The following is a 25,640-nucleotide window of genomic DNA, read 5'->3' on the forward strand; positions in this document are numbered from 1 at the left end:
GCTGAGTTTAAAAGGTCTGCTGGGATAAGGGGAAGGAGAGTAAAAAAGTTCTGTCAGCAGTAGAAATCTGGTAGTATACGCCCCAGTTGTAAGCTTGCAATATTATTATTGTTGTTGTTGTTGTTACCCCCTCTCCATATACATATAGAGAGAGAACTTACAAAAATAAGAATTCTAAAAACAATAAAGCAATGAGTTGGAAGGATAAAAGCAACAAAACCAGAAAAAAGCAATAATTTTAAAATGGTGTATATGGGCTTACGAATCTCTTAAAATCCTAGAACAGCCGCCATAAAATAAAACCAGGATAACCCTACTAAATGAAGTGGAAAATGAGGACAAGTTGGTTTGAGAAGCATAAAACTCAAAATATGAGGGAGATTCTGTAAGGCCCAGGAGAATAAAAATGCCTTTCCATGAAGAATTAAAGTGCAAGTTCAGCACTGGCAAGCCTCTGCACAGAATAGGTGTTCCAGTGCTTAGGTACCACTACAGAAGATGCCCAGTCTCTCTAATGCTCACCCACCAACCTGTATAAATGAGGGGGAACAGAACAGGGCCTCCAATGAAGATCTTAACCGGATGCCTTCCTACCCTTTTTAAAAACAGTTCATTAAAGTGATACTTCATTAACGTTCACATAAATCTTAAGTGAGTTATACTTTTTTTAAAAAAAACTAGATGTTATTTGACAATGATCCTGTTTAATGTAAAAAAGTATGAAATCAAGGATTATTATTAATTTAGGATTATTATTACAAATACATGGTAGAGACTTAACAGTCTGTAATTACTTCTAGTATTGATTCTTATGAAGCCTCTGGCAGAATACAGATAGTTTAATCAAACTTTTTATTTCAGCTCAAAACCTCCTGAAGGTAGGAATAAAAATACTTAGTTTAACATTTCATCAAATTAATTGCTACATCAGCATAAAATGTGTTACTTTAAAGATTTCCCCATTGTGGTCAGTTAGACCCCAATACCTTGAATTTGCAGTGCCTCATCCCCCTTTCGCTCTAATTGGTCTCTTAGTGCAATACTTTTTAGTGAAATTCTTAATAAATAACTCTCTCTCAGTGAGAAGTTTTGAAACTGACATGGCAAGAACCAAAGTTGACTATTACCTCAGATACATATGATACCAAGAGATCATGTGAAAGTATGATGGATAGATACATATTGCTTTGCTTTGTGTTTTAAAATCAAAGGCTGTCTCTGAATCTAGACAATGTCACAGAATCCTACTTTTTCCCCCACGTTCACATGTGGGTGGTAGTTCAAGTCAGTGGTGTCCATGAATACATTCTTCAGGTGAGGTCATATGACCACCTCTTTCAAAGCAGTTAGAACTATACTGTCCCATAGAGAGGCGTTTATTACCTCTTGGACCCATTTGACCAACCCAGCCCTTTCAATAACAATACCCACAAAGCGCAGAGCTTAAGTCTAGACCTCTGAGTAGCCTGTCCACTTCATCAGGCCTCACCATACAGCTAGGCCCAGACTGCATTCCTGTTGCTTCCTGAGAGTGGACTGCACCAACTGTGAAACCTAAGCCACGGTGGATGCAAGTAATTTTATCTTCAAAATGCTCCGTTAAAGTGTCACATTGGGCTTGTATGCTTTCTGAGTCTACGTTTTCAAGGGCATGGGATAACAGCCCCTTGGCAACCTAGAAAATTTCTGCTGGATGGCATTGTGTGATGCAGTGGTGGCAGAGAAATGAGCTCAGGTTGTCACTATCATCGCCATAGAGTAGGCACAATAATGTGCTGTCAACTGTACTCGGTCACATTCACTTTTAATAAACTGAAGCACGTTTCACGGAGTTGAGGCTTTTCACTTTCTTAGTCATGAGCAGGAGAACATTAGTGTTCCAGGAGAGAGGTTTCCTTCTATTCATAACTGCCTTGCCTTTGAGGAGAGGCAAGAGCAGCTCTAGAGCAGCTCCTGAAACTCAACAATAATGTCTAACAAACAGGAAAGATGTTAATGTCAAAGAAACAGTAATGTCCCTGTCTTTTGCTCAGTTTAGCACTGTTGAAAAGCAGAATGAAACCTGCGTAGCTCTCAACTTTCATGCAAGCAATCCTGTAACTAGAAAGGGCTAGGGCAGAGTTTTCAGCATATATTCATTTTTAAAATCTAAATGAGAGTCCTGAGAGTGTCCTAGATGAGACTAACTGAGAGTCCTAACAGTATAGTTGTAATAGCTTGGAGGCCCTGAATTGGGTGGAAAGGTGGCATAAAAATGTTTTAAATAAAAACAAGCACATCAAGAAAAATCATAAGAACATAAGAGAAGCCATGTTGGATCAGGGCAATGGCCCATCCAGTCCAACATTCTGTGTCACACAGTGGCCAAAAAACCAGGTGTCATCAGGAGGTCTGCCAGTGGGGAAGGGACACTAGAAGCCCTCCCACTGATTGCCCTCCCCCAAACACCAAGAATACACAGCATCTCTGCCCTAGACAGAGAGTTCCATCTATACCTTGTGGCTAATAGCCACTGATGGACTCTGCTCAGAATATAAATCAGAATATAAACAATAACCTTTTGGGAACAGTGACCTGTCATTTTTATTTGTTACTGTGTAAGTACCATGCCTGTGTTAAAATGATTTATTATGTTGGATTAAAATTTTCCTTTAGGACGCAACCTGTAACTCTTTTTGCTGAGGTGAACATATCTGAGGATTCCATCTTCTGTTCTTTATCCGACAATTATTTTGAAACCCAGAAGAAATGAGGGAGCTGTTACTGCAGTATATTTAGTGTGAAACATCCACACCAGGGGTTTTCTCCTTTCTTGAGTTTTCTGGAACTTTTGGGATATTAGAGGGTAAGGTGCAACCATAAATGGCTGCTATACAAATTAGTCCATACTATTCAGCTTATCTAACAGCCTGTTCCAAAATATTCACACTTACATCTTCAGAATATGATGCTGATGGTGTCTTGAATGGCTAGGTGTCTTGAACTGCCTTCAGGAGCATACTTTACCTGTTTTGTTTTTTGACTTACTGTCCAGTGTTCCTGCAAAATTACTATTCCGTTTTCGTAAATCTTTTCTGCAAAGGATTGTTTCTGCTAGCTATCCAGATGATAAAATCTCATTAGATTCCTGTTGTTTTAGTTGGAACACTGCCTCTGTATAGCTGTGTTTCCTTGCTGCAAACATAAAAGCATGAGAGCTATTGATAATAGGTTGTTCCATATACATATTCAAATGTATGTCCTTTTTTGATTTGTTTACAGTACAAGTAAGACTGTCTTTAAAACTACTCCAGGTATGCCAGTTCATTGCATAGCCCCTTATTTCTGTTATGCCAGTCTGAGGTACAGATTTGTAGCATGTAAAAGGAAGATAACAATTGCAATAGTCTCATTTCTTTTCATGCCACAAGGATTTTATGGATTGATTTTAAATCACAAATATATACAGTGACAATCTAAGGATGGCCACAAGTGTCACTGTTGCCTTCCAGATTTTTCTTACCAGTAAGTTGTATTGCTTTAAAATATTGTTCACCCTCCTTTTTGTTGATCAGTTGCAAAAAACAGTATTAACTTTGCCAAGAGGTTGAGCCTTCCCAAGCCTTTATAGGCAGCAGAGGAATCCTGTTATTCTTCCTTGTCAGGGGAGTCTGTATATGCTCTGAGACTAGACTGCAGCTTTGGAAATAGCAACAACAGGTGATTTCAGGATGATTTTACAAAATGTGAGCGCTTTTTTCCTAATACAAACATTTGTAGAGAGGGGTCCTCCTAAGAAAGACAGTGAGCTAGTAACATTTATTAGAGTTATTTGAAAGGCTGTTTTATCGCTTGCAGAGCTTACCCCAGCTATCTTTTCCTCTGGTGCATGGACTTCAAAGATGCTTTTAAAAATGGTGCATCTTTTTCCTCTAAGCTTGGCCATTTTATATTCCTGTATTTTTCTGTAATAAAGAGATGGATTTTTCAGTGGTATTTCAACCCTCACCCTCATAAGATGCAAAGTATTGGTGACATTGCTGCCCCCTTTTATGGCAGTTTCCGTTATAAACCATCTATAAACTTCATCAGTTTTGATCTCTGAGTCTCCCATTCCAAAGCCCGCATTAGGATTGTGTGAATATTTTTATTCTAGGGGGTGGGGGGAGGGGGGGAGATAATAAGTTCTGTGTAGCTGGTACCCTTCAGTCTCTTTCTGATGTCAAGTAGACATTAGCTGTAAGATCCCAGTGAAGATAACTTCCCATCATACTGTGCACCTTGTAGCTTGCATGCTCCCCTGCTGCCAAACTGATACCCACCAGTTGTAGCAGTAGTGCTTCATGCCTGACAGGAATTCTTCTCTTCCATTCTAAAAGGAACTGCGACTTTATGAAGCTTTGATTTGGCACAGCAGGGGACGGGAGGCCAGCCTGCAGCTGCGCTGAACATTTCAAAGCTTTTTTTTAAGCAAGAGAAAATTAAACTCTTATTCAGCACTGCCGTGATTTTATATACTTACATGCATTGCTTAATAATATGAGTAGAAAAATTGAAAAAAATAAATAAAATGGACCACTGACCAAGAACTTCAAAGAGTGCTTTGATCAGTGCATATGTTTCAGTGACTGTGTCATGTGCATAGCATACCCTAAACATTTCTAAAACAGTGCAGTATTTCCTTATGTGCATGATATTGACTTGCTTCAATTTTTATGACTGCCTGTGCTGTCCTTGCGCTTTTGCTATTGAGTACCATCTAATGCCACCTTCATCTAATGCTGCTTTTCGAAACAGAATGCCTCCTGTCCTGCTATTTCTAATGTTCATACTGAATTTGTGGAACCTTTATTCTGCAAGAATAATATGATTCAGTGACAGTGTGTGGCACTGCCTGTTGTGAAACTGGGAGGGTCCATTGATTAAATGAATTTTTTCTCTTATTGACAGTAGTAGTCTTCAGTATGTGCTTTAGTGTAGCCAGTAAATTGATTCTTTGTCTTTCTCTGGATGTCAACAGCCCCTAATTATAGTACCTCAGCTCTGTTGCATTGAGTTTGAGTTTTCAAACTACTGTGCATCCTTCCTGCATGGCTAACTTTGGAAGTCTGCAGCATCTTAGAGGGCAGCCAGAACTCTGCCAACCATCTGAATAACACATTTTTGTTCTCTGTAGAATCTCTCACAATCCAAATGCGGACAACTGCTTCCTGCTCTCTTTTAGCCCTGGTTTAAGGTAACCGGTACATTATGTCTGGGCTAGGCCATAAGCCTAGAATTCAAAGGTGTGAACTATGCTTAAAACAGCTTTCATAGTCCAGGTCAGAGTTTCCCACTAGCAAATGGTAAGTGCCCTGTAGAAAGTGCTTATGGAACAAACTGACAAGTGCCACAGGGGTGCCACCACTGATGGGCGGAGGGTACCTTCCTAATGAGGCCCCATGTGAGCAAATCCCATCAGCTGGGGTTGCAACACTGTGATCCAATAGACTGCCCCTAGAAGGGACAATTTGCAGTGTTGTGACTGTGACTTCCTTACCTCAGCAGCTCAGAACTGAGAAACTGGCGTCTAAAATTCTCCTTTATGAATGTATCCAACTGTGTCTTGAGTCCATTGACCCCTAGAATTATTCATCTCCAGTGCTTAAAAACCTGTTCCAAGTTAATTTTGTAACACCAATGTGCAGCCATTGATTGTTGTTTCCTTCAGCCATCGTTGGCTAGATTAGCTAGCTTTCTTCTGTATTTTGTAATGCTTATGTATGGATACTTTTTGGCATCCAGGACTTTATTCAGATCAGGCAGCGTAAATCATGAGATCTCTGGCTCCCTTATCTCCTTCTATTGAGTAAGCTTAGATCTGCTTGTGATCCCATTCTAGATAAAATGGCCTGGATGCAGTGGCATCTGAACAGGCTTTATAACTATGCTTATTTTTGTTTGGCTTCTCACCCTGTTTGGAAAGGTCGCTACTTCCCACACAGAGTACATTCAAGCTCTGAACAGCAAATTATTTGCAACAGAGCTGAGAAAGGGTTGGGCTTTCATACCTCTCTTAATGGGGAAAACAGTAGTTTATGCAGTAGGAAATGGCATTTACAACTTTTGCTTTTGAGTACCATTACATTTATGTGCAATATTCATATTTTCCGTTTCCCAATGCTGTTGTCCCAATCTTCACCCTAGAGGAATGAGCAATTTTTTTCCACATTGATTTCTGGTCTATTTTCTAGACTTCTGGATTGTTGCACTTGTGTATAAAATCCTGTTGCAATGGGTGTTCCATTTGTGTATTTGTAGTTCATCTAATTTTGTCCAACATAAGAATTGTGAAGATAAACAATAAACAATAAAAGGCAGGGCTTTTTTCTGGGAAAAGAGGTGGTGGAACTCAGTGGTGGAACTCAGGACCTCACAATGACATCACTTTAGGTTAGCTGGAACAAGGGGGGAGTTTTTTAAAGTTTAAATCGCCCACGGCGAAAATGGTCACATGGCCAGTGGCCCTGCCCCCTGGGCTCCAGACAGAGGGGAGTTTAGATTGCCCTCCGTGCTGCTCCAGCGGCGATCTAAACTCCCCTCTGTCTGGAGATCAGGGGGTGGGGCCACCAGCCATGTGACCATTTTCAAGAGGTGCTGGAACTCTGTTCCACTGTTCCCGCTGAAAAAAAGCCCTGATAAAAGGTGTAAAGTAGCAAAAGTGTGTGTAAACCCTCTCCCCCCTTTTAGCAAGAAGAAGCAGTTGTTGTAGTAACAAATAGTTGGCATACTAAAAGAGAGAGACTGGCCCCGGGGGAGGAAAGGACACAGAAATGCATTTATTCACAAACTCCAAAATTTAGAAATACCCTATGTCATTGCTGCTTATGACATAACTCTGGGGGTGGGGGGAGATCAAGATCTCTAAGATGTTTACTGCTCCTTTGGGATTTGTATCTTGTCCGTCTTTTCAAAGTCTGTGATTCTTCCCTTTCACAGCCATTGAAACAGAAAATAAATATACCCTTACGCAGAATACTCAGTGTTGCATAAAATGCAAACATTCTGATCAGCATGGGCAAAGTGCAAGAATTCTGATAGCTTGGACTGGAAAGGAAGAACAGATGATACACACCTGTCTGAATTTTGGTCTTAGGATAATTGAAAGAAGATTGAACTGCATCAATCACTGCTTGTTATATTTCATAACTGCTGAGTTAAGCAAAGGATAGCGCTCTTCACCAGTCATGGCTTTTGATTTGAACAGAAGTAATTCAGATCTCCAACTATGCCTTCTGTTACAGGTCTGCATTTAATCCTCACCGCTTATGACCTCACCGCTCTTTCTTGCTGCTGGCATAAACTTCCATCTAGCTTAGAAGCTTTCAATTGTCACCTCATTCAGCTTATGCCATAGTGGCCAAGAGAACAGCCTCAGGCTTCATTCTCTCTGTCCTTCTCTTTGCTGTCCTTTCCATAGTTATTGTCAGTAAAGGATGAGTAACATTGAGCTAGGCTGCTGTGAGCATTGCCGGAAACTGACATAGAATGTCTAATGACATTAGGGAATGGCATGGCAGCAGTTTGGTGGCTCATTTGGCACCTGAAGTCATGTACACAGACCACAGTATTGCAGAATTCGCATGCATCCATTGTTGCATTAATTGCATTGTGAAGCCTGTTTTCTTTCTTCATTTGAAAAATTTCTTCCACATCATATATGACAAGATCTATGTTTGGGTGATATCACATATCTTAAGTTGATGATGTCATGGCCACCTGATATTATTTCATGAGTAGAGATGGAGACAGTTGCTTGTTTGTACCGGGGTTGTATCTTTACTGGGTTGGCTGTTCTTTGCTTTAGAAAGGCTGTATGTAAGGAAGAGAAATGCCATCACTCATAGGCCCATGAGAGAGAAGGGTTATATTCCAGGAGAGGACCTTACTTAACCTTCCTTACTGCTGCTGCAGTTCATGGCCTGCATCCTCTTTCAGCATGTTTTTTTTCTGAGCAACATTTCCTGATGTTGCAATGGCCAGTTTATCATAGGCAATCAAACTGGCACCAGTCCCAGTATGTGCATCCCAAAAGGTGAGAGGGCCTGAATGGTAGACAGCGGGACCAAGGAGACATCATTTGATATACTTGCCCTGCCAAGACATTAACTAAACTAAAAAAGGTCAAAAACTAGGGGATGTACACAACTGAGGAAAAGCAAGAGTCCCCTGGATAGAGTAAACGAACAATCAGCTCCAAAAATTCCAAAAATTATTTTTGAATTCAAAGTGTACTAAGTGCATACATTACATACAAATTCATAACAATATATATATATATATACAATAGTCTACAATCCACAAAACCAAACATGCACACATTCCATCAATTCTGTTTGCAGAGATTTCCAAATATTTATATCAATATTTATATATTTATATAGGAGTCGTCGGTCTCAGTGAAATAAATATTTGTAAATCTCGGCCTAGATAGAGATTAGCTCCCTCCCTGTTAGAGGTATCCACCAACCAGTTTTTTAAGTGGCAGATTGATTGCCTCCTGTTAGTTCATTGCTACCATCTTGTGAATTTTTAAATATTTATACTGTAATGTTGTTACTGTTTGGTTTTAACTGTTTTTAAAGTATAAATTTATTATGAATGTTTTTTATTCGATGTAATCCACCCTGAGCCTGCCTGTGCAGGGAGGGCGGAACAACAACAACAACCAACAACAACAACAACCATTAACAACCAACAACAACCCACAACCACCACAACAGACCACCACCACCACCACAACCATTGTTACCTGTTGTTGGTTCTATAATTTCACCAATTGGAAAGGAAAACAATTGCTGAAATTTAGAAGAACTAAACGGGTAACAGCAACAGCAAAAAAAAAAAAAAGAAAGAGATGAGAAGTGAATAAAACAGTATAAAGACTATTCTATAAGTCACTGGGAGAAAATGCAGTGCAGAAGAACATCACTCCCTGCAAAGTAGATGCCCTGAAATTTTGGAAAGAAATTTGGGGAAGCCCAGTAGAACATAATAGAAGTGCCCCATGGATTAAAGGCATTAGTAAAGAATTTAAAGGGAAACGGATGAATGATGTAATAACAACTGAAATAGTTGCTAGACAAATGAAGAATGTGAAGAACTGGAGTGCACCTGGGCCAGATGAATTGCATGGGTTTTGGTTAAAGCATCTAACAAGTTTTCATCAATACATGGCAGTGCAATTCAATGAAATGCTTCAACATTCCACCAGTGAAGAATGACTCACAAAAGGCTGCACATTTCTGATTGTGGATGAAGGAAAAGGCAATAAACCTGGCAACCTACTGCCCAATCACATGTCTTCCAACAACATTCAAACTTTCACGAGGATATTAGCAACATCAGTATATGATTATTTAATGGAGAACAATATGTACTCTGTTGAGCAGAAAGGCAATTTTAAAAAGTCAAGAGGCACTGAAGACCAACTGCTAATTGATAAAATGGTACTGAAAAATTCAAGAAGAAAAACGAATTTGAATATGGCATGGATTGACTACAAAAAAGTATTTGATTTATTGCCACACAGTCGGATTAATACCTGCCTGGAAATTTTTGGAATTAGCGAAAACATCGGGCTGTTCCTTAAGGAAAATATGCAAAAATGGAAAACCATGCTAATGGCCTATGGTGAAGAAATTGGGGAAGTTTGTATCAAAAGAGGTATATTTCAAGGGGATTCCTTGTCACCTTTTTTTAAAAAATTAAAACCTTTATTACAAATAGAAAAATACAACACACCAAAACAAACAAACCCACAACCCAAAGTTAACAAAAAGAACATCCAAGATACAGCCAGTTACACAACCCAACATGACCACATCAATACTGGTAAGTAATAACTCTAAAAATATATCATATCTTGGTAAATTGAATCTTTCAGGAGAAGGTCAGCTTCTGTCATATAGCTTATTAAAGGGTGCCATGTTTCTACAAAGGTAGATTTATAGTTGTTACACACCACACTCCTCATTTTCTCTGAAAATTTCCCTAAAATGAAATAATCCCATAATCTATTTTGCCAAAGTTCAACTGAGGGAGGCAGTTTACTTTTCCAACGAAAAGCTAGAATAGAATTTGCTATTGATAGTAAAATAGAAACTAACTTTAATACATTTTGGTTAGGAGTCAAACGCCTTATAAACGTCTAATTTTAGCAGAGCTAGGGTTTTCTTTTCTTTACCAAACAAAACATTTAATATATTTCTCAATGGATGGGCTATAAATCTATTCTTGACAAAACCATATTGATCTTCCTTAACTAGTTTTGGTGTGTTTTTCCAATCTATTAGCTAGAACTTTTGCGAATATTTTGTAATCTTGATTCAATAAACTAATTGGCCTATAAGAATTTGTATCTAAAGGGTCTCTCTGGGGTTTTAGAATTGGAAGGATCTCACCTTAAATCATAATTATTTAATGCAAGTATTGGAGAAATTTGGTTTTACTGGACCGTTCCTAAATACTATAAGGGAAATTTATAGGGGCGGTAAAGCAGTTATTAGAATAAACGATAGACATACTAGAGAAATTTCAATCCAGAGAGGAGTAAAGCAAGGTTGCCCATTATCCCCGATGCTATTTGCATTACCAATGGAACCCCTAGCAGATAGGATTCGAAATAGTGGTAGAATTCAGGGATTTCAAATAGGTAAGGAAGAACTTAAGTTAAATCTTTTTGCGGATGATATTCTGCTGACAGTAAGTAATCCGCTACAGGCAATAAGAGAACTGCTAGTTATTTTAGAAGATTTCAAGTCCAGCTCGGGGCTTGGTGTCAATATTAAAAAATCTGAAATAATGTTTCTTAACGTAGATAGGGAAACTAAAAGAGAGATATTAGTTCTAACGGGGATGAATTCAGGAGTAAGTAAAATTAAATATCTAGGAGTATATCTTGCTAGAAACATAGAGAAGCTACAAAAAATCAATTATAATAAGGTTTGGACAAAGATAACAAAGAAATTGAAGGATTGGAAGAATATACATTTGAGTATTTTAGGGAAAATTAGAGCAGTTAAAATGTTTATATTACCAAAGATGTTATACCTACTTCAGGTACTCCCAATAGAACTTGACCAGAAAGATATAGGGAAATGGGATGAAAATATTAAAAATTGGGTGTTCGGCCGAAAAAAAGCAAGAATCTCAAAAAAATTGGTATATATGCCCCAAGATGATTTAGGATGGGGACTCCCACATTTGTAAGCTTATTATGATGCATTTCAGTTGAAAGTGTTGATGGAGCTAGAATGGAGGAAAGGGGATAAGTGGGTAAGATTTGAATCTGCAATCAATACGGGAGCAGGTAGTTATGGAATTTATACTAGAGATCTGCAAAAGGAGATAAGACAAGCAAAGGGCCCAAGAAAAATAGCCTTGATTGCTTGGAAGAGGTGGAAAACGGCTATGATGCCACAGAACTCAAAATGGACTCCACTTAAGTATATCTGGGAGAAGGAAATGAACCTGAAATTCTCGGAAGATCTTAAGGCGGAAGGTATAACTAGAGTGAAGGATATGTATAATGGTCAAGGGGATTTGTTACCACTTCAGGAATTGAATCAAAAATTGGGGGAAAGATATTGGTTAAATTTAATGGGGTTACACCATTTAATTAAACAAGATAAATATGAAGAAGCTATTAAAAGGGAAGACAATAATATAGAACACGCATTATATGTGGATGAAATAAAGAAAGGGCTGGCAGGGAAAATCTACCTTGAATTGGTGAGGGATAAGGAGTTTATGTTTAGAACTCTAAAAAATAAATGGAATAAAGAAAAACAAATAACCTCTGAGGAGGTTAATAAGTTAATGGTGAATTTGAAGGCAATTAAGCTAGAAAAGTATAGAGAACTTGAAAGAAAGATAATCATGAAGTGGTATAGAACTCCTGCCCAATTGGCATACATGCTTAAAGGGATGAAACCTAACTGCTGGCATTGCAATGCAAAAGAAGGGTGGTACTCCCACTTATGGTAGGAGTGTCCAAAGGTCATAGATTTTTGGGAAAAGGTACGGGGAAAAATAGCATTGGTATGCAAGGTCAACCTTAATATAGATGTAGATCTATTATTCATGGGTGTATTGGGAAACACTAGAATTGAGAAACAAAACCAGGATATTTTCAAAGCAATGTTACTAGCTGCACATGCAGTGATTGCATACGGTTGGAAGGAGAAGTTAAAATGGACTTTAGAAAGATGGAATGATTACTTGTATGAATATATTCAATCGGGTATGTTGGAATGTTTAAAAAAAGATAAGGCATGGGATGGAAAAATGGAGGAGATAAAAGAGAAATGGTCTGTATATTTTGAATGGGTATATAATGGAGAAGCCAATGCTACTATATTTGGAAAATTGGAAAAAATGTGCTCGTGGCTAAAAATTTAATTTGTAGTTATAGGATGGCCACCTTGCGGGGGGGAGGGTTACAAAAGGGGTAAAAGATGTATCATAGGAGAACTGTGACTGTATTGAAATGTAATAATATGTGATGCATTAATAATTTTTTTTTTAAAAAAAAAATACATTTTGGTTAGGAGTTCCTCCTAACCCAAAGTTTAATAAATCCGCCTCAGGAAAAAAAGGCACTTTATAACCTGTTACCTTGTAAATCTGTTGTATTATTTTCTCCCAATAATTCTGTCGCCTTTATTATCCAACGTCTCATTAATTCCCTTGACAGTGGTCCTAGAGAAAATGAAAATGGGATATTATATTTCTGATCAGGCTGGGAAAATAAACCACCTCCTGTACATGAATGATCTGAAATTATATGCAAAGAGCCCCCACTGAACTTTAATCATTGCTTAATATAGTGAAAATATACACTAGTGGCCAAACTTGTGGAAACCTTTTGGGGAAAGTATTTTTGAGGTTTGCTGGCTCATAACACCACTTTTTTTTGGAGTAATACCATAAATATTATATATCAATGGAAAGATAATTTAATCAAGAATGTAATGCAATAACTTTTATGAAGGAAATTGTTTTAGAACAGTAGTTATAAAGAAGCAAATTGAAACCATAGAAAAAATGAGTTATACAACAATTCTCAACATGTCGGTTAATACTTAGTTGGGTAACCTTTTGCTTTAATTACGGCCTTACAACACCTTCCCATGGAGTGAACCAAGTTTTTTAGTTCTGCAGCTGTTACAATGTGAAACAACGATTGAGTTATTGCTTCTATTAATTGTGGTTTATTGCTGGGTTGCTTCTCACTAACCAGTTTCTTTAGTCGGCTCCATAGATTTTCGATGGTCTGGGCTATTCCCAGGCCATTCCAACAGTGGAATATGATTATCTTTTTGCACACAGCAGCAACATGACATGGAGCTGAATCTTGTTGAAATATAAATGCTTTATTATCTTGGAAAAGATCACGTGTGGAAGGCTTCCGTTTGCGCTCAAGTATTTCATTCATGTATTTTTAGGCATTTATATTGCCATTTATCACGCAAATTATGCCCACACCTTTTGATGTCATGCAACTAGGGCTGTGCACGGGTGGGGATATTTAGTATTCCTGCTTCAGGTTTACCCGAAGCGGGAAACCGATTCGGAATACCGGATTCGGGATTTGGGAATCGCTTCGGTATACTTCGTAAAGATTCGGAGCATACTGAAGCGAGGGGGGAACTCCCCACCACCACCACCACTCACCCTCCCTGGGCTAACCCCTCTACCCCCACCCCCCTGGGGAGACCCCTCTAGCCCCCACCGACTTACCTGGCAGTGGGAGGGTCAACAGCTGGGCAGCGGGCCACTGCCGCCACCGTGGTGGTGGCAGTACAAGGCAGCGTGGCCTGGAGCCAGCCGGCTCCTCTGCTGCCGCCACCCGAGCCTGCGTGGGGGGGGAAGGCTGGAGCCGCCTCCTCTGGCTCTTCCTGCCCCTCAAATGGCCGCGGTGTGCTGGTGGCTGGCGGCCATTTGAGGGGCAGGAAGGACTTTCTCCGCCTCCTCTGGCCCTTCTTGCCCCTCAAATGGCCGCCAGCCACCAGCATGCCACGGCCATTTGAGGAGCAGGAGGAGCCGGCTCCGGCCTTCCCCACCACCCCGCAGGCTTGGGCGGCGGTGCAGCGGCGGCAGAGGAGCCGGCCTGGAGCCACCGTAAGGTAGATGGGGGTGAGGTGGGGGGTTGATGTTTAAAGGGCCCCGCCGCTGCTTGCAAGCAGCCACAGGGCCCTTTAAACAAGCCCCGAAGCTTTCTGAAGCATTTCCGAATGCTTCGGAAAGCTTTGCTTCGGTATTCCGAAGCGGGGACAGCATGCTGGCCCTGCTTCGGGAATACTGAAGCTTTCCGAATCGGGTCCGCTTTGGTTATCTTTACCCGAAGCAAAACCCAAATAGCACAACCCCATATCATAACACTAACTGGGTGTTTCACGGTAGGTGTAATGCAATCAGGATGCAAATCTTCTCCGATTCTTCTTCTCACGTATTTTATGCCATCACTACCAAACAGAGAGATTTTGGTCTTATCACTCCAAATAACAATGCCCCATTGTTCCGCTGTCCAGTTAACATGGGTTTTAGCCCAGTTTAATTTTTTCAACCTTTGTTTGAGAGATGACAATGGTTTTTTTCATGGAATTCTAGCATTAAGACCAAATTCCTCCAGTCTGTGCCGAACAGTCCTTTGCACTCAACTTCACATTGAATTGCGCCATTTCGTTCTGTATACACCCCGATGATTTTCTTCTGTCACCTAGGCTCAGACTCTCAATTCTTCTATCATCCCTTGCTTGTGTGCACCTTTTCCTGCCTTTATCAGTCTGGTTTTATAGTGACTGAGTTGCCTTATACCTCTTCAAAAATTTAGAAATGCCACCTTTGGTTAAGTTTCCACCAATTTTTCTTCTAATTTCTTCATAACTGTAGCCTTTTTCACTTAATAGCACTATTTTACATCACTTTCTGGGTGATCAGTCAACTCTTTGTGCCATTTCTTTAATTGTATTACGTTGAATGGCTACATTAAAATGAAGGAAAGCTACTTCATATCAACCTAAGCAAGTTGTGCTTCCTTTCCCTGGTTATTTGGCTATAACATTTGATAGAATACAGATAATTGAACGAACTTTGTTGCATTAAATTCTTGATTAGATTATCTTTCCATTGATATATAATTTTATGGTATTGCTCCAAAAAAAAGTGGTGTTATGAGCCATCAAACCTCAAAAATGCACTTTTTCCAAAAGGTTTCCACAATTTTGGCCACTAGTGTACAGTGATTATATTCAAATGACATTTGGCTTAGACAAATGTGCAGTGCTCGCCATGCAACGTGGAAAAGTAAAAAAGATTAACGGAATAAAACTTGAAAATTGTGACATTATTAAATCATCAAATAATGTAAATTATAAATATCTTGGAATATTAGAATTAATATTCTGCATGTGGAAGTAAAAGAAATGACTCAGAAAGAAACATTCTGAAGTCAAAATTAAATGGTGGAAATACAATCAAGCTCATAAATAGATGGGCCATTCCAGTGATCAGATATCCAGCTGGATTAATAAATTGGACACAAAGCGATTACGAAAAATTGGATCAGAAAATGCGAAAACTAATGAACATGCATCACTGTTTACACCCGAAAAGTGATGTTGACAGGTTATATTTACCACAAAAAGTTGGTGGAAGAGAACTGTTATAAGTACATCAGGTAGTGGAAGAAGAAAAGAGAGGCCTGAATGATTACATCAGTAGAACTACAGAAAAATTACTTTAGGCTGTGAAAACAGAGAACATATTAAAAACAACCAAAACAAAGGCTGAATACAAGAAGAAACCATTTGAGAATAGATTAAATAGCTGGAAGAACAAACCCTTACATAAGCAACATCAAAAAAATATTGAAGGAAAAAGTGACAACAGCCTAACTCGTTGGGCATGGTTGAAGATGGGTACAATCAGGAAAGAAACTGAAGGTCTGATCTTTGCAGCTCAAGAACAAGCATTGCAAACAAATGTTATGAAAGCCAAAATTTAGAAAATCAGTGAAAATCCAAAATGTCCACTTTGCCAGGAAAAAGATGAAACTGTGTCCCACCTTATTTGTGAACGCAGCAAAATTGCACAGACAGATTACAAAGCTAGTCATGACAGGGTCACAAAGCTGATTCATTGGTCATTGATAATCTGCCAGTATCAAAGAATTCATGGGAATACCAGGTGGAAAAGGTGCTAGAAAATGATCGAGTCAAGATCTTATGGGATTTTAGAATACAAACTGATTGACACATTGAACATAATACACTAGACATAACAGCTGTGGAAAAAAATCAGAAAGTTTGGCTAATTGACATTGCAATTCCGGGGGGTGCCAGAGTCAAAGAAAAAGAACAAGAAAAAATGATTAAATATAGAGATCTGGTAATAGAAACCACTCGACTATGGATGAAGAATACAGCAGTAGTCCCCATTGTCATTGGGGCACTGGGAACTATTTTGAAAAACTTCGCAACTTAAATAGAAAAACTGCAGTTTTCTGATATAACGCCTACAGAATTGTAAAGGACAGCATTACTTGGAACAGCGTACCTTTTACACCAATACCTGGCTGATACTTAGGTCTCTGGTGGAAACGTATCAGCTCAGCAAGGCCAATCAGTGATAACATATGATCTTTATTATTGATTGTGTTGTGTGAAATTTGGATGATGATGATGATGATGATGATGATGATGATGATGATGATGATGATGATGATGATGATGATGATGATACGGGTTTCAGGCCACTTCACTACACAGGAGTCCTCTGGAAAGCAAGTAGTTATATTCCTGTAGGAATATTTAATAAAAGAACACTGCCTTGCTAAGTGAATTTTTTTCATACATAGTTCACCCATAGTATATGCGTAGTACACACACACATATATGTGTACGCCTCTTACATGAATTGTTTTCCTCTGCTTCATTGAGACAACTGTCACTCAAGCATAGATCAGTTTTTCTGAGAAGTAGAGTGGTTGGCTTGTTAATAATACTATCCTTGTCTCCTTGCCCAGCTGAAAATATTTATAACTTTGTCTGAAAGAGAGGTTTCCTCCATTTTCCAGAACATTTTCCAATTCATTTTTCTTTTCTGAAAATCTCACATCTCTGATGCCAGCATGGTACTGTAGTTAGATTTTAGACTACAACTGAGGAAATCCCATGTGCAGCCATGAAGCTTACTGGATAATCTTGTTTCAGTTACAGTTAACTTGTTCAGTTAATCTAATTTACATACTTGTTATGAGGGTAAAATAGGCAAGAACTCTCTGCTTCCCTGAGATACTTGGAGGAAGAGGAGGATTAAAACGCAATGAAATACAAAGCTGAACTCTGCAAGAAAACCAAGAGTAACAAATTATTGGTTGGATTCGTTGGTAATTTCTACTAAGGATTTCCATCTGTGGAACAGTATTTTCCTTAAATATTCCCTGAAATGCAGCTCCTAGAGAATAAGGTACCTCCCTGCCCCAGATACAGCATGAAGAGATCTGCTGTGGAAGGGAGCAATCTGCAACAATTGACCTCTCCTATTCCGCTAGCGAAATGGATCCAGCCCTATCTTTAAAAATAATACAGGATATTTTGTGAGTTCAAAAAATATTTCACGCCTCTCTACAGGAGGATTTCTACTAGTTGAAGCTGTCCCTCTCACATTTTCCTTTTTTCTTTTTCTCTTTACAAATTAATACTCAAAAAACATTAAACCAGACCAGTTTTCCTCAACTTACTATGAATAGTAACTCTTTCATTGATGCATGAGTAAAATAGCTATAACATTTTACCAGTTCTGGATAAAGGGAGGGCATCATCTCCTTGTCACATATTTCCCTTAATTTCTCCCTGTTGCATCTCCATTGTTTTGCTAGCTTACCAAAGTGCCTTCCCATATCTACTCTTCATCTGCAGCTCTGTGAAATAAAGTTTTTCAAGATGATGTAAAAGCCAGGGGATTTTTTGATAGCTACATAATTTGGATTCTGTTACTTTTTTGTCCAATTTTAGAATCTATGGAGCTAAAATATCTAACTTGTTAACAAGAATAATTCCAATGAAGTTTACTTTTCCTTTGATTTCTCAAGGTCTATAAAGTGCCACACACTTGTACCATGTTAATAGATTGTAACATTATTTAGAGAAGCATTAAGCCCCAAAGGACATGTTAATCATGTTACTGATTTTTAGGGAGTTTAGCATAACTAATTGGTACCATATATGTGGGCAATAATATATATCTAAAAAGTTCTCAGGTACTGCTAGGGTAGTTCTAGCAGCTCCAAACTCTAGTGGCAAGTAAAGTGTAAGTACCAAAAGTTTTAAAAACCCTTCTTTTCTGCCAGTTGTATTTATTCCTCCTTTACTGTGGGATTTAACAGGCTATTTTCAGTATTTAAAATGAAATATAGAAAAACCATACAATCCTGTGACAAATTTATCCTTTCTGAACACAGTGTTTTGATGTTCTATTGACTCTTTGTCTTTAGAAAGCAGCCTTGAGGGGTTTTATGAACGGCTGGACAAGAGTCCTGAATAAAAAAACAGCAGAAAAATGTTGCAAGTTTCACATGTGCACCTGAACATTCTGATTTTTCAGCCATGTCCTCATCTGTTGTTACGCATGCTTTCTGGATGGGTGTTGAGTAATGAAATGTCATGAACAGCACTTGGCTATCTGAGTAGTCGGCTGCTATTCTGTTCACTCTGGGTCTTAACAAAATTTCATTTTCCCTTTTGCCAGGGAGGGTCACTAGTGAAATTATTTTTTTTTTTTAGATTTTTAAAAATTTCACACTTTTCTAAGAAACTCAGATGTGCAATCAAGATGGCAATTCAGAGTATAAGTTAGCATTGTCAAGAATATTTCCATAAATAGTGACAACTTCACTTTATAGCTGTAATGCTAATTTTAAGGGGTTTTGACCAATTTCCTTAACAGACAGGCCAAATGGGTCTCATTTGGACAGAACGTCTAGAAGATTGATATTAAAGAGAAGACTCAGATCCTCATCCTTGATCCAAGCCTCTTCCCCTCAGTTCTTATGTTCGTCTTGTGTTTTTGATAATTGTATACCACTCTTAATATTTCTTTAGTTTGCAGATAAATACATAACATTCTATAATGAGGACACTCCGCCCCTTTCACCCTTCCTATTATTGCTGTGGTGATATAGGGAACCTATGTGGTAATTGGGCAAGTATATTGCTGCTTCACAAAAAAAGTGCATGTGTGTCTTTGTACACTCATGTATATATTTATAACATACCTCGAACAGTTGCACACCCTGAAACTTAATTTGAAATTGCATCCTTTTTATCTCAGTAGTTTAACTTATCAAAATTTTTAAAACAAATAATATGTTTCTAGTACATGTTCAAAGATTTTCCTTTGTCTTAATATGTGATATCACTAACGGATTATGTTCAATTAAATGAGCTTACATGTAAAATTAAGTTAAAATGAACTCCTTGCTTTATAAAGTTGAATGTTAATTTGTTTTGTTGTAATCCAGCAATATAGAATTTATTTTGAGATAAAGATGAAACTGTCTTTCAGCTGTAGTCTGAGACCAGCTGGCTGAAGGCTTGTGTTAAAAAAGCTTGAGTTGTCATGCTTAAGACTAAAAAACATAAGCCACCACTGAATTCTGCTACTTGCCATGGAAAGTGCTTGAGTAATATGAAATAGAAATGGAATGTATGTCTGCCAACCAATTATTTAGTTGATTAATCATTTAATTTAGAGGTCAAATGAGTAATTGTTTTCATTTAAATAAATCTGCACACTTTCAAAGCCTCAGTGTACATGTGGAATGTAATAAACCCAAACTGGCACTATTGTTACACCAAGACTGTTTTTTTTTATTCCTCATTGTATTACACCAGAACCACAAATGGAATAAAAAATATTTAATCAGTCCCACTGATTAAAATTGACCCCCCCACACACACACACACACACTAATTAGTTGACTGAAGCTTTAGAGTTAATTGATCTGCCTGTTTGTTAAACCAATTAAACCTTGCAGCAGACTTATTTCTGTCTCTTCTATGTTCACTATCTGTTGTGAAAACATCTGTTGAATAAGAAAGTGTATCTTGACATAGGCAAAAGAGCATTGAAAATAAAATGCCTGGCATTTTAGCTTAAGTTGTGAGGACAGTTGTATGTGCTTGACAGAGAATATTACAGAAAAGGTTCAGATTACAAGCAGTTTGCAGTTATTAATTTAAGTGTCATTCAGTAGTTGATCGTGCAGACAACTTTTTATATCCTTGATCTTTGAATGTGTATAGGGGGAGTTAATGGTTAAGAAGGTCAGTATTAAAAATTGGAAAGAGTCCAGTAGCACCTTTAAGACTAACCAACTTTATTGTAGCATAAGCTTTCGAGAATCACAGTTCTCTTTGTCAGATGCATCTGCATCTGACGAAGAGAACTGTGATTCTCAAAAGCTTATGCTACAGTAAAGTTGGTTAGTCTTAAAGGTGCTACTGGACTCTTTTTGATTTGGCTACTACAGACTAACACGGCTAACTCCTCTGAATTAAAAATTGGGTATCTTTTAATACGATTGAACATAATTTATGTGCACAATGGCTTTATATGCTCCTTCTGCAGCACGTTCAAGGATTGGAACTGTTTTTATACTCAAAAAAATTAGAGCTAGCTTTCCTTTTTACCATAGCTCTTTAACCTTTTTATAACTTAGGTTGGTGGTAATATGAAAACAAAAGTTCAGTATAATAGATTGGATTCAGTGGTAGATTTAACAGAAGAGTAGAATTTTCACTGATTTCCCTTTTACTGCTGACCTCAGACTTGCCCCTCAGAAGCAGCATTTCAGGGAGCATTTAATGTTGCTGTAGGGAAACTCTCATTCTGCTGGTGGAGATGTTTTCCCTCCACCTCCCCCCACCTATCTTGCAGTGGCTCCGGGCCGGCTCCTCTGCCTCTGCCGCTGCCGCGCCGCCGCTCGAGCCTGCGCAGTGGTGGGGAAGGCCGGAGCCACCTCCTCTGGCCCCTCACATGGCAGCGGCATGCTGGTGGCTGGCGGCCATTTGAGGGGCAGGAAGGGCCGGAGGAGGCGGACAAAGCTCTTCCTGCCCCTCAAATGGCCACCAGCCGCCAGCATGCCGTGGCCATTTGAGGGGTAGGAAGATCCGGAGGAGGCAGCTCCGGCCTTCCCCACCACCCCGCAGGCTTGGGCGGCGGCACGACGGCAGCAGAGGAGCCGGCTGGTTCCAGGCCATGCTGCCTTGTGCTGCCACTTCCACCACCACGGTAGTGGCAGCAGCCCGCTGCCCAGCTGATGACCCTCCCGCCGCCAGGTAAGTCGGTGGGGATTGGAGGGGTCTCCCCAAGGTTGGGTGGGGGTGGAGGGGTCTCCCCAGGGGGGTGGGGGGTAAAGGGGTTGCCCCAGGGAGGGTGGGTGCTGGTGGTGGGGAGTCCCCCCCCTCGCTTCAGTATGCTCTGAATTTTTACGGCGCATACCAGAGTGATTCCTGAATCCGAAGCGGCTTGCCTTCGTTTTTGTTCAGTATGGCCTGCTCATTTCCAGTTATTGATAAAAATCAAGACATATGCACTGCCTAATTCAACCATTAATCAGAATAAAAGATACTAAAATACTTCTTTCTGTAGATCATAGGCACACATTGTTTATTTGAAATAAAGATTTGTCTCTAGCATTGCAGCCTGCTGTGCGAAATACTATTTTATGACTGACAGGCCACAGAAATTTGGGATTTTGTTTGTTTATTTGCTTTAGATATATCACTGCAGAGGCAAAGGAGACTAGATACTTTGTTCCACGTGTTGAGGAAGCTGATTATTATATGCCAAGCAATGATTGCTCACCGTATGTAATTAATCGGGCATATTTTATTGCAGTTCAGTAGGGAGATACTTAACTAAATTTTAATCTTTATGATCTGGTCAAATAAGAGATGGCCCATGTTGTATCTTGGGCTCGAATCGCTTCAAAAAGCTATATTGGGTTTTAATTGTCATGAGAGAACTTTTAACTCATATTTAGTTAAACAGTTCGTATTGTCAAAAGCTACCGATTTAATTGAGGATATAATCCAATAAGCACTGCTGCTCTTTGACAATATGGATGCTGGTGGGATTTTCTTTTCACAGGTGATGGGTGTATATAGACCATTTCTAGGGGAAAAAATACCATGTATGCCCTGTTACAACTGTACATTTATTCTTTGCCAGCTGTCTGTGAGGTGTTTGGAATTGGACTCTGGTGCCATTATAATGGTACCTCCTTGCTTAATGTTCACTTTTCCCCCATAACCAATTTTAAAATAACGGGCTTGGTTTGTGTAGGTTAAAAGATTATTTCGACAGCTGGCAAGCTGTTTTCTGCAGGATAACAGATATGTGAATTGTCATCAGCTCTATCCATTGGCATTTCACAGGTTATAAAGGCAAGAATAGTTTGCTTGTTCACATTATGATAGTTAATGTTGGCTTATTAAGAGGTTTTTCAGTAAGAGCTGATATGACTGTCTTAGCTTTGAAGAGCCATGACTTGTGTTCCCATCAAAATTACTAATATGGCAGATTTATGTAGTAAATCAGACTGGTGAATAGCAACTCAGCTGGTCATATATGGCAAGTCAGAGTTACATCGAGCAAGGAAACATCACTATTTGGGGGACACAAATTACTGTTGTAGGTATGTATGGGCATATAATGGCATATATTTTCTTGTATATAATGGTGTAATTGTTTGCAAAGCTGTACTAAGATTTCAGAACAGAAATGCTTTTAGCCAGTCTGCCTTTCAGTTTTTAAAATGGTTATCAAATAACTGTTTTTAAGAGAAAGACAGTTGTTTCTCTGTAGTATTGAACTATTATCATGCTGTTGCTATGCATGAATAAAGTCCGTGTAAAAATAATGGCTGTCTTTGCTCTTTCTGAAGGAAGGAGCTTCGGCACGGAAGACTCAAACTCCAGCAGCACAGCCTGTGACAAGGCCAGGTAAAAACTACATTTTAACCATTATTTTCTCGGTTAGACTAATGCCCATAATAGGGTCAATTTAACGTAATTTTTAAAAGTGTATCTTGAGAGTGTAAAACCATGATTCAGATTCATGCGTGGTTGGATCCTATACTTTCCTGAGTACAAGGCCGCCATGGAGGTGAATTTCCTTTTTCTTCCCACAACAGCCTTCTGCAACCTCTGAAAAGGCATTGCCAGGGTTATGAGATCCCTTTGGCCAAAAAGCCACTTGGTCTGGGGAAAGGAGAGGGTATCAGACAAAATTTGTCCCTGCCATGCTCTTATGAGAACAGAAGTTTCCCATCCATGCATGGTGCCTTTTAGTCTATGTGGGGTCCTGCACCCTCCACTAGTTCCTCATTCGGGTGTTGCAAAAAGATGTAGGTAGGAGAGGGCGAAGAATATATATTTCCACAACTACGTTCTGTGACACAGTCACAGGATCCAGTATGCACAAGTTGTGCTGACTGTTTTATACTGTGTAGCTATTAAATGTTTTCATCTAAAACAATAATAATATGCCTAATTATGCTGGATGAATCAATGGTTCCTTAATATAATGTATGTAAAAGCATGTTTTTGCTATAGATGTCTAAACTCGTGTAATAGTAGTTTTCTTTCTCTGGGAACATTTGGGGCTATAGTTCTATGAAGGCAGGGAGAGAAGGGTCTGGATGTGCATTAAACTGATGTCTGGGACTCCTTATGTGCATCAGTGTCTGATCTTTCTTCTGCCCCCCACTCCCCTGAATATATACTCTTTTCTGATGTTCTAAATTCCCCTAATAGCAATAGTACCTTTTCCTGGTTATAATGGAAAGTGACTGTCTCCATGTCCCATGACCATTACTAAATAATTTTATCCCATCTGTTTTAGTACATGTAAAATAAATCTTACATTGTAGCCAAAAAAAAATCTATCTAAAATAGATCACTAAAGATTGAATGTTAATGTATTTAGAGTGGCATGGCATTGGGATTCTTTTCTGCTTTTGTTATCCTTGCAGTTGTGTGCCTGTGCTTAGAAAGGTCATACTGCCTGTCATATTTATCTCACTAGGGCTGTTGAGAATAAGAATGTGTTTGGAACTGACAGGCAATGATATGAAAAGGGTAGAAATAGCACAAGCAGAAATACATCTGGATAAACCATTGCATATGGGTCATACTGGCAGATGTGATTTTACACACACTAACTGAAAATCCTGCGTAGGCCTTTGTTGGTACAAAAGCTAGCTTATGTCATGATTTACCTTCCATTCTGGAGCTGCAGACACATAATTATTTACTTATTCACAGTTCTCCTCTTACAGAAACCCAAGGCAGATTACAAAATAAAAAACAATGTGATTAAACAGCATAAGATATCCAATGAACAGCGGAGTAGGACTAGAAAATTAGAAGACAGTGCAACAAAAATAACACATGTTAACAGTAAACAATGCAGAAAATGGATTACAAAAGTAGAAGACAAGGCAGCAAAACCAAGAGTAATACATATAATAAACAGTGTAACAGATTACAGTAACAGCACTCTCCCGTACCATTCCGTTATACTGTAGCCCTGTGTGCTTCATAAAAATGCCCTCCTGAACACTTGTTTCCCACATTTTGCAAAATGATAGAAGCGTAGGAACCTTCCTGACATCTTAGTCAAGTCATTCCACCATGTTGCAGCCACAACAGAGAAAGCTTGGGTATGGCCAGCTGCTCTGGCTTTGCTCAGGTGGGTGAAGCAGTCAAGGTAGAGCCTAGCAGAAGAGGTGGTCAGGCAGATATGTTGGTCCAAGGTCACAAGCAGATATCAGGAGAAACCAGTGGCAGCAGATATGTTGTTCCATTGGTGTACAGGTTTTTATAGGCTGTTTGCCAGCTAGTGCAGGTACAATCTTGAAACTCCTCTCAGAACAATAAGTGCCTAGAGAATTAGTTTTGTTTAAATACTATGAGGTTAGCCAAGAACTTCCCTGAAATCCTAGCACTCCAGAGTACTATTCTCTTGCAAATGCCAGGCAAACCAGGGCTCAGGTAGTTGCACCAGGCCACCCCTTAATGATTGATGTTGTATTTGGGAAAAGAAATTTCGGCAACTTCAGTTAAGAGTAGTTATTGAAAGTTGTTGCATACTCCTTACTGGTAAAAATAAAGGAGTTGCTTGGAATTTCATTTGTCTGGCTGCTCCAAGCATGAGGATATACACTGTTTGGATTAGAAGGATATAATATTGTTCACCTGTGTTTACTGCTTTGATTGAATAGAAAGCTAAGAAACCAAAATAGCTGCTGTGGACAGCAAGAAAAGTGGGGTTCAAATGTTTCAATAAATCAATAAATAAGGGTGGAGGAGGCATTAAGAGCTATAGTTACAATGCCTCCTTACAGCAAGTGATAACTTTCAGATATAAATTAGATCATCTTGAGAATATGTCATTGAAGCTCAAGTAGCCACTTACCATTAGGTTCTCTAGTTAAAATGGTGTACTTGTTTCTCTCTTTTTTGACAGTTAGGAAAGCATAATTAAGACTATAAGACACATTTAATATCTTTTTTTTAAATTACATGCTAATAGACTGTTATTTCTACGAT

At 39.0% G+C, this 25,640-nt stretch overlaps 1 protein-coding gene across 2 annotated transcripts in view; it reads left to right on the top strand.

The window, feature by feature from the left end:
• Positions 1-25,640, top strand: part of CDC73 (cell division cycle 73) — a 153,917-nt gene that overhangs the window by 109,591 nt on the left and 18,686 nt on the right. For both annotated transcript variants that reach the window (XR_008597027.1, XM_054979549.1), the window contains one exon: positions 22,973-23,030. Coding sequence is in view for 1 of the 2 variants with exons in the window: in XM_054979549.1 (XP_054835524.1) it covers positions 22,973-23,030 (58 nt within the window). In the remaining variant the exon portion in view is untranslated. The remainder of the gene's footprint in view (positions 1-22,972; positions 23,031-25,640) is intronic.

Source organism: Eublepharis macularius, chromosome 5, assembly GCF_028583425.1.
Source record: "Eublepharis macularius isolate TG4126 chromosome 5, MPM_Emac_v1.0, whole genome shotgun sequence".
Classification (NCBI taxonomy): Eukaryota; Metazoa; Chordata; class Lepidosauria; order Squamata; family Eublepharidae; genus Eublepharis; species Eublepharis macularius.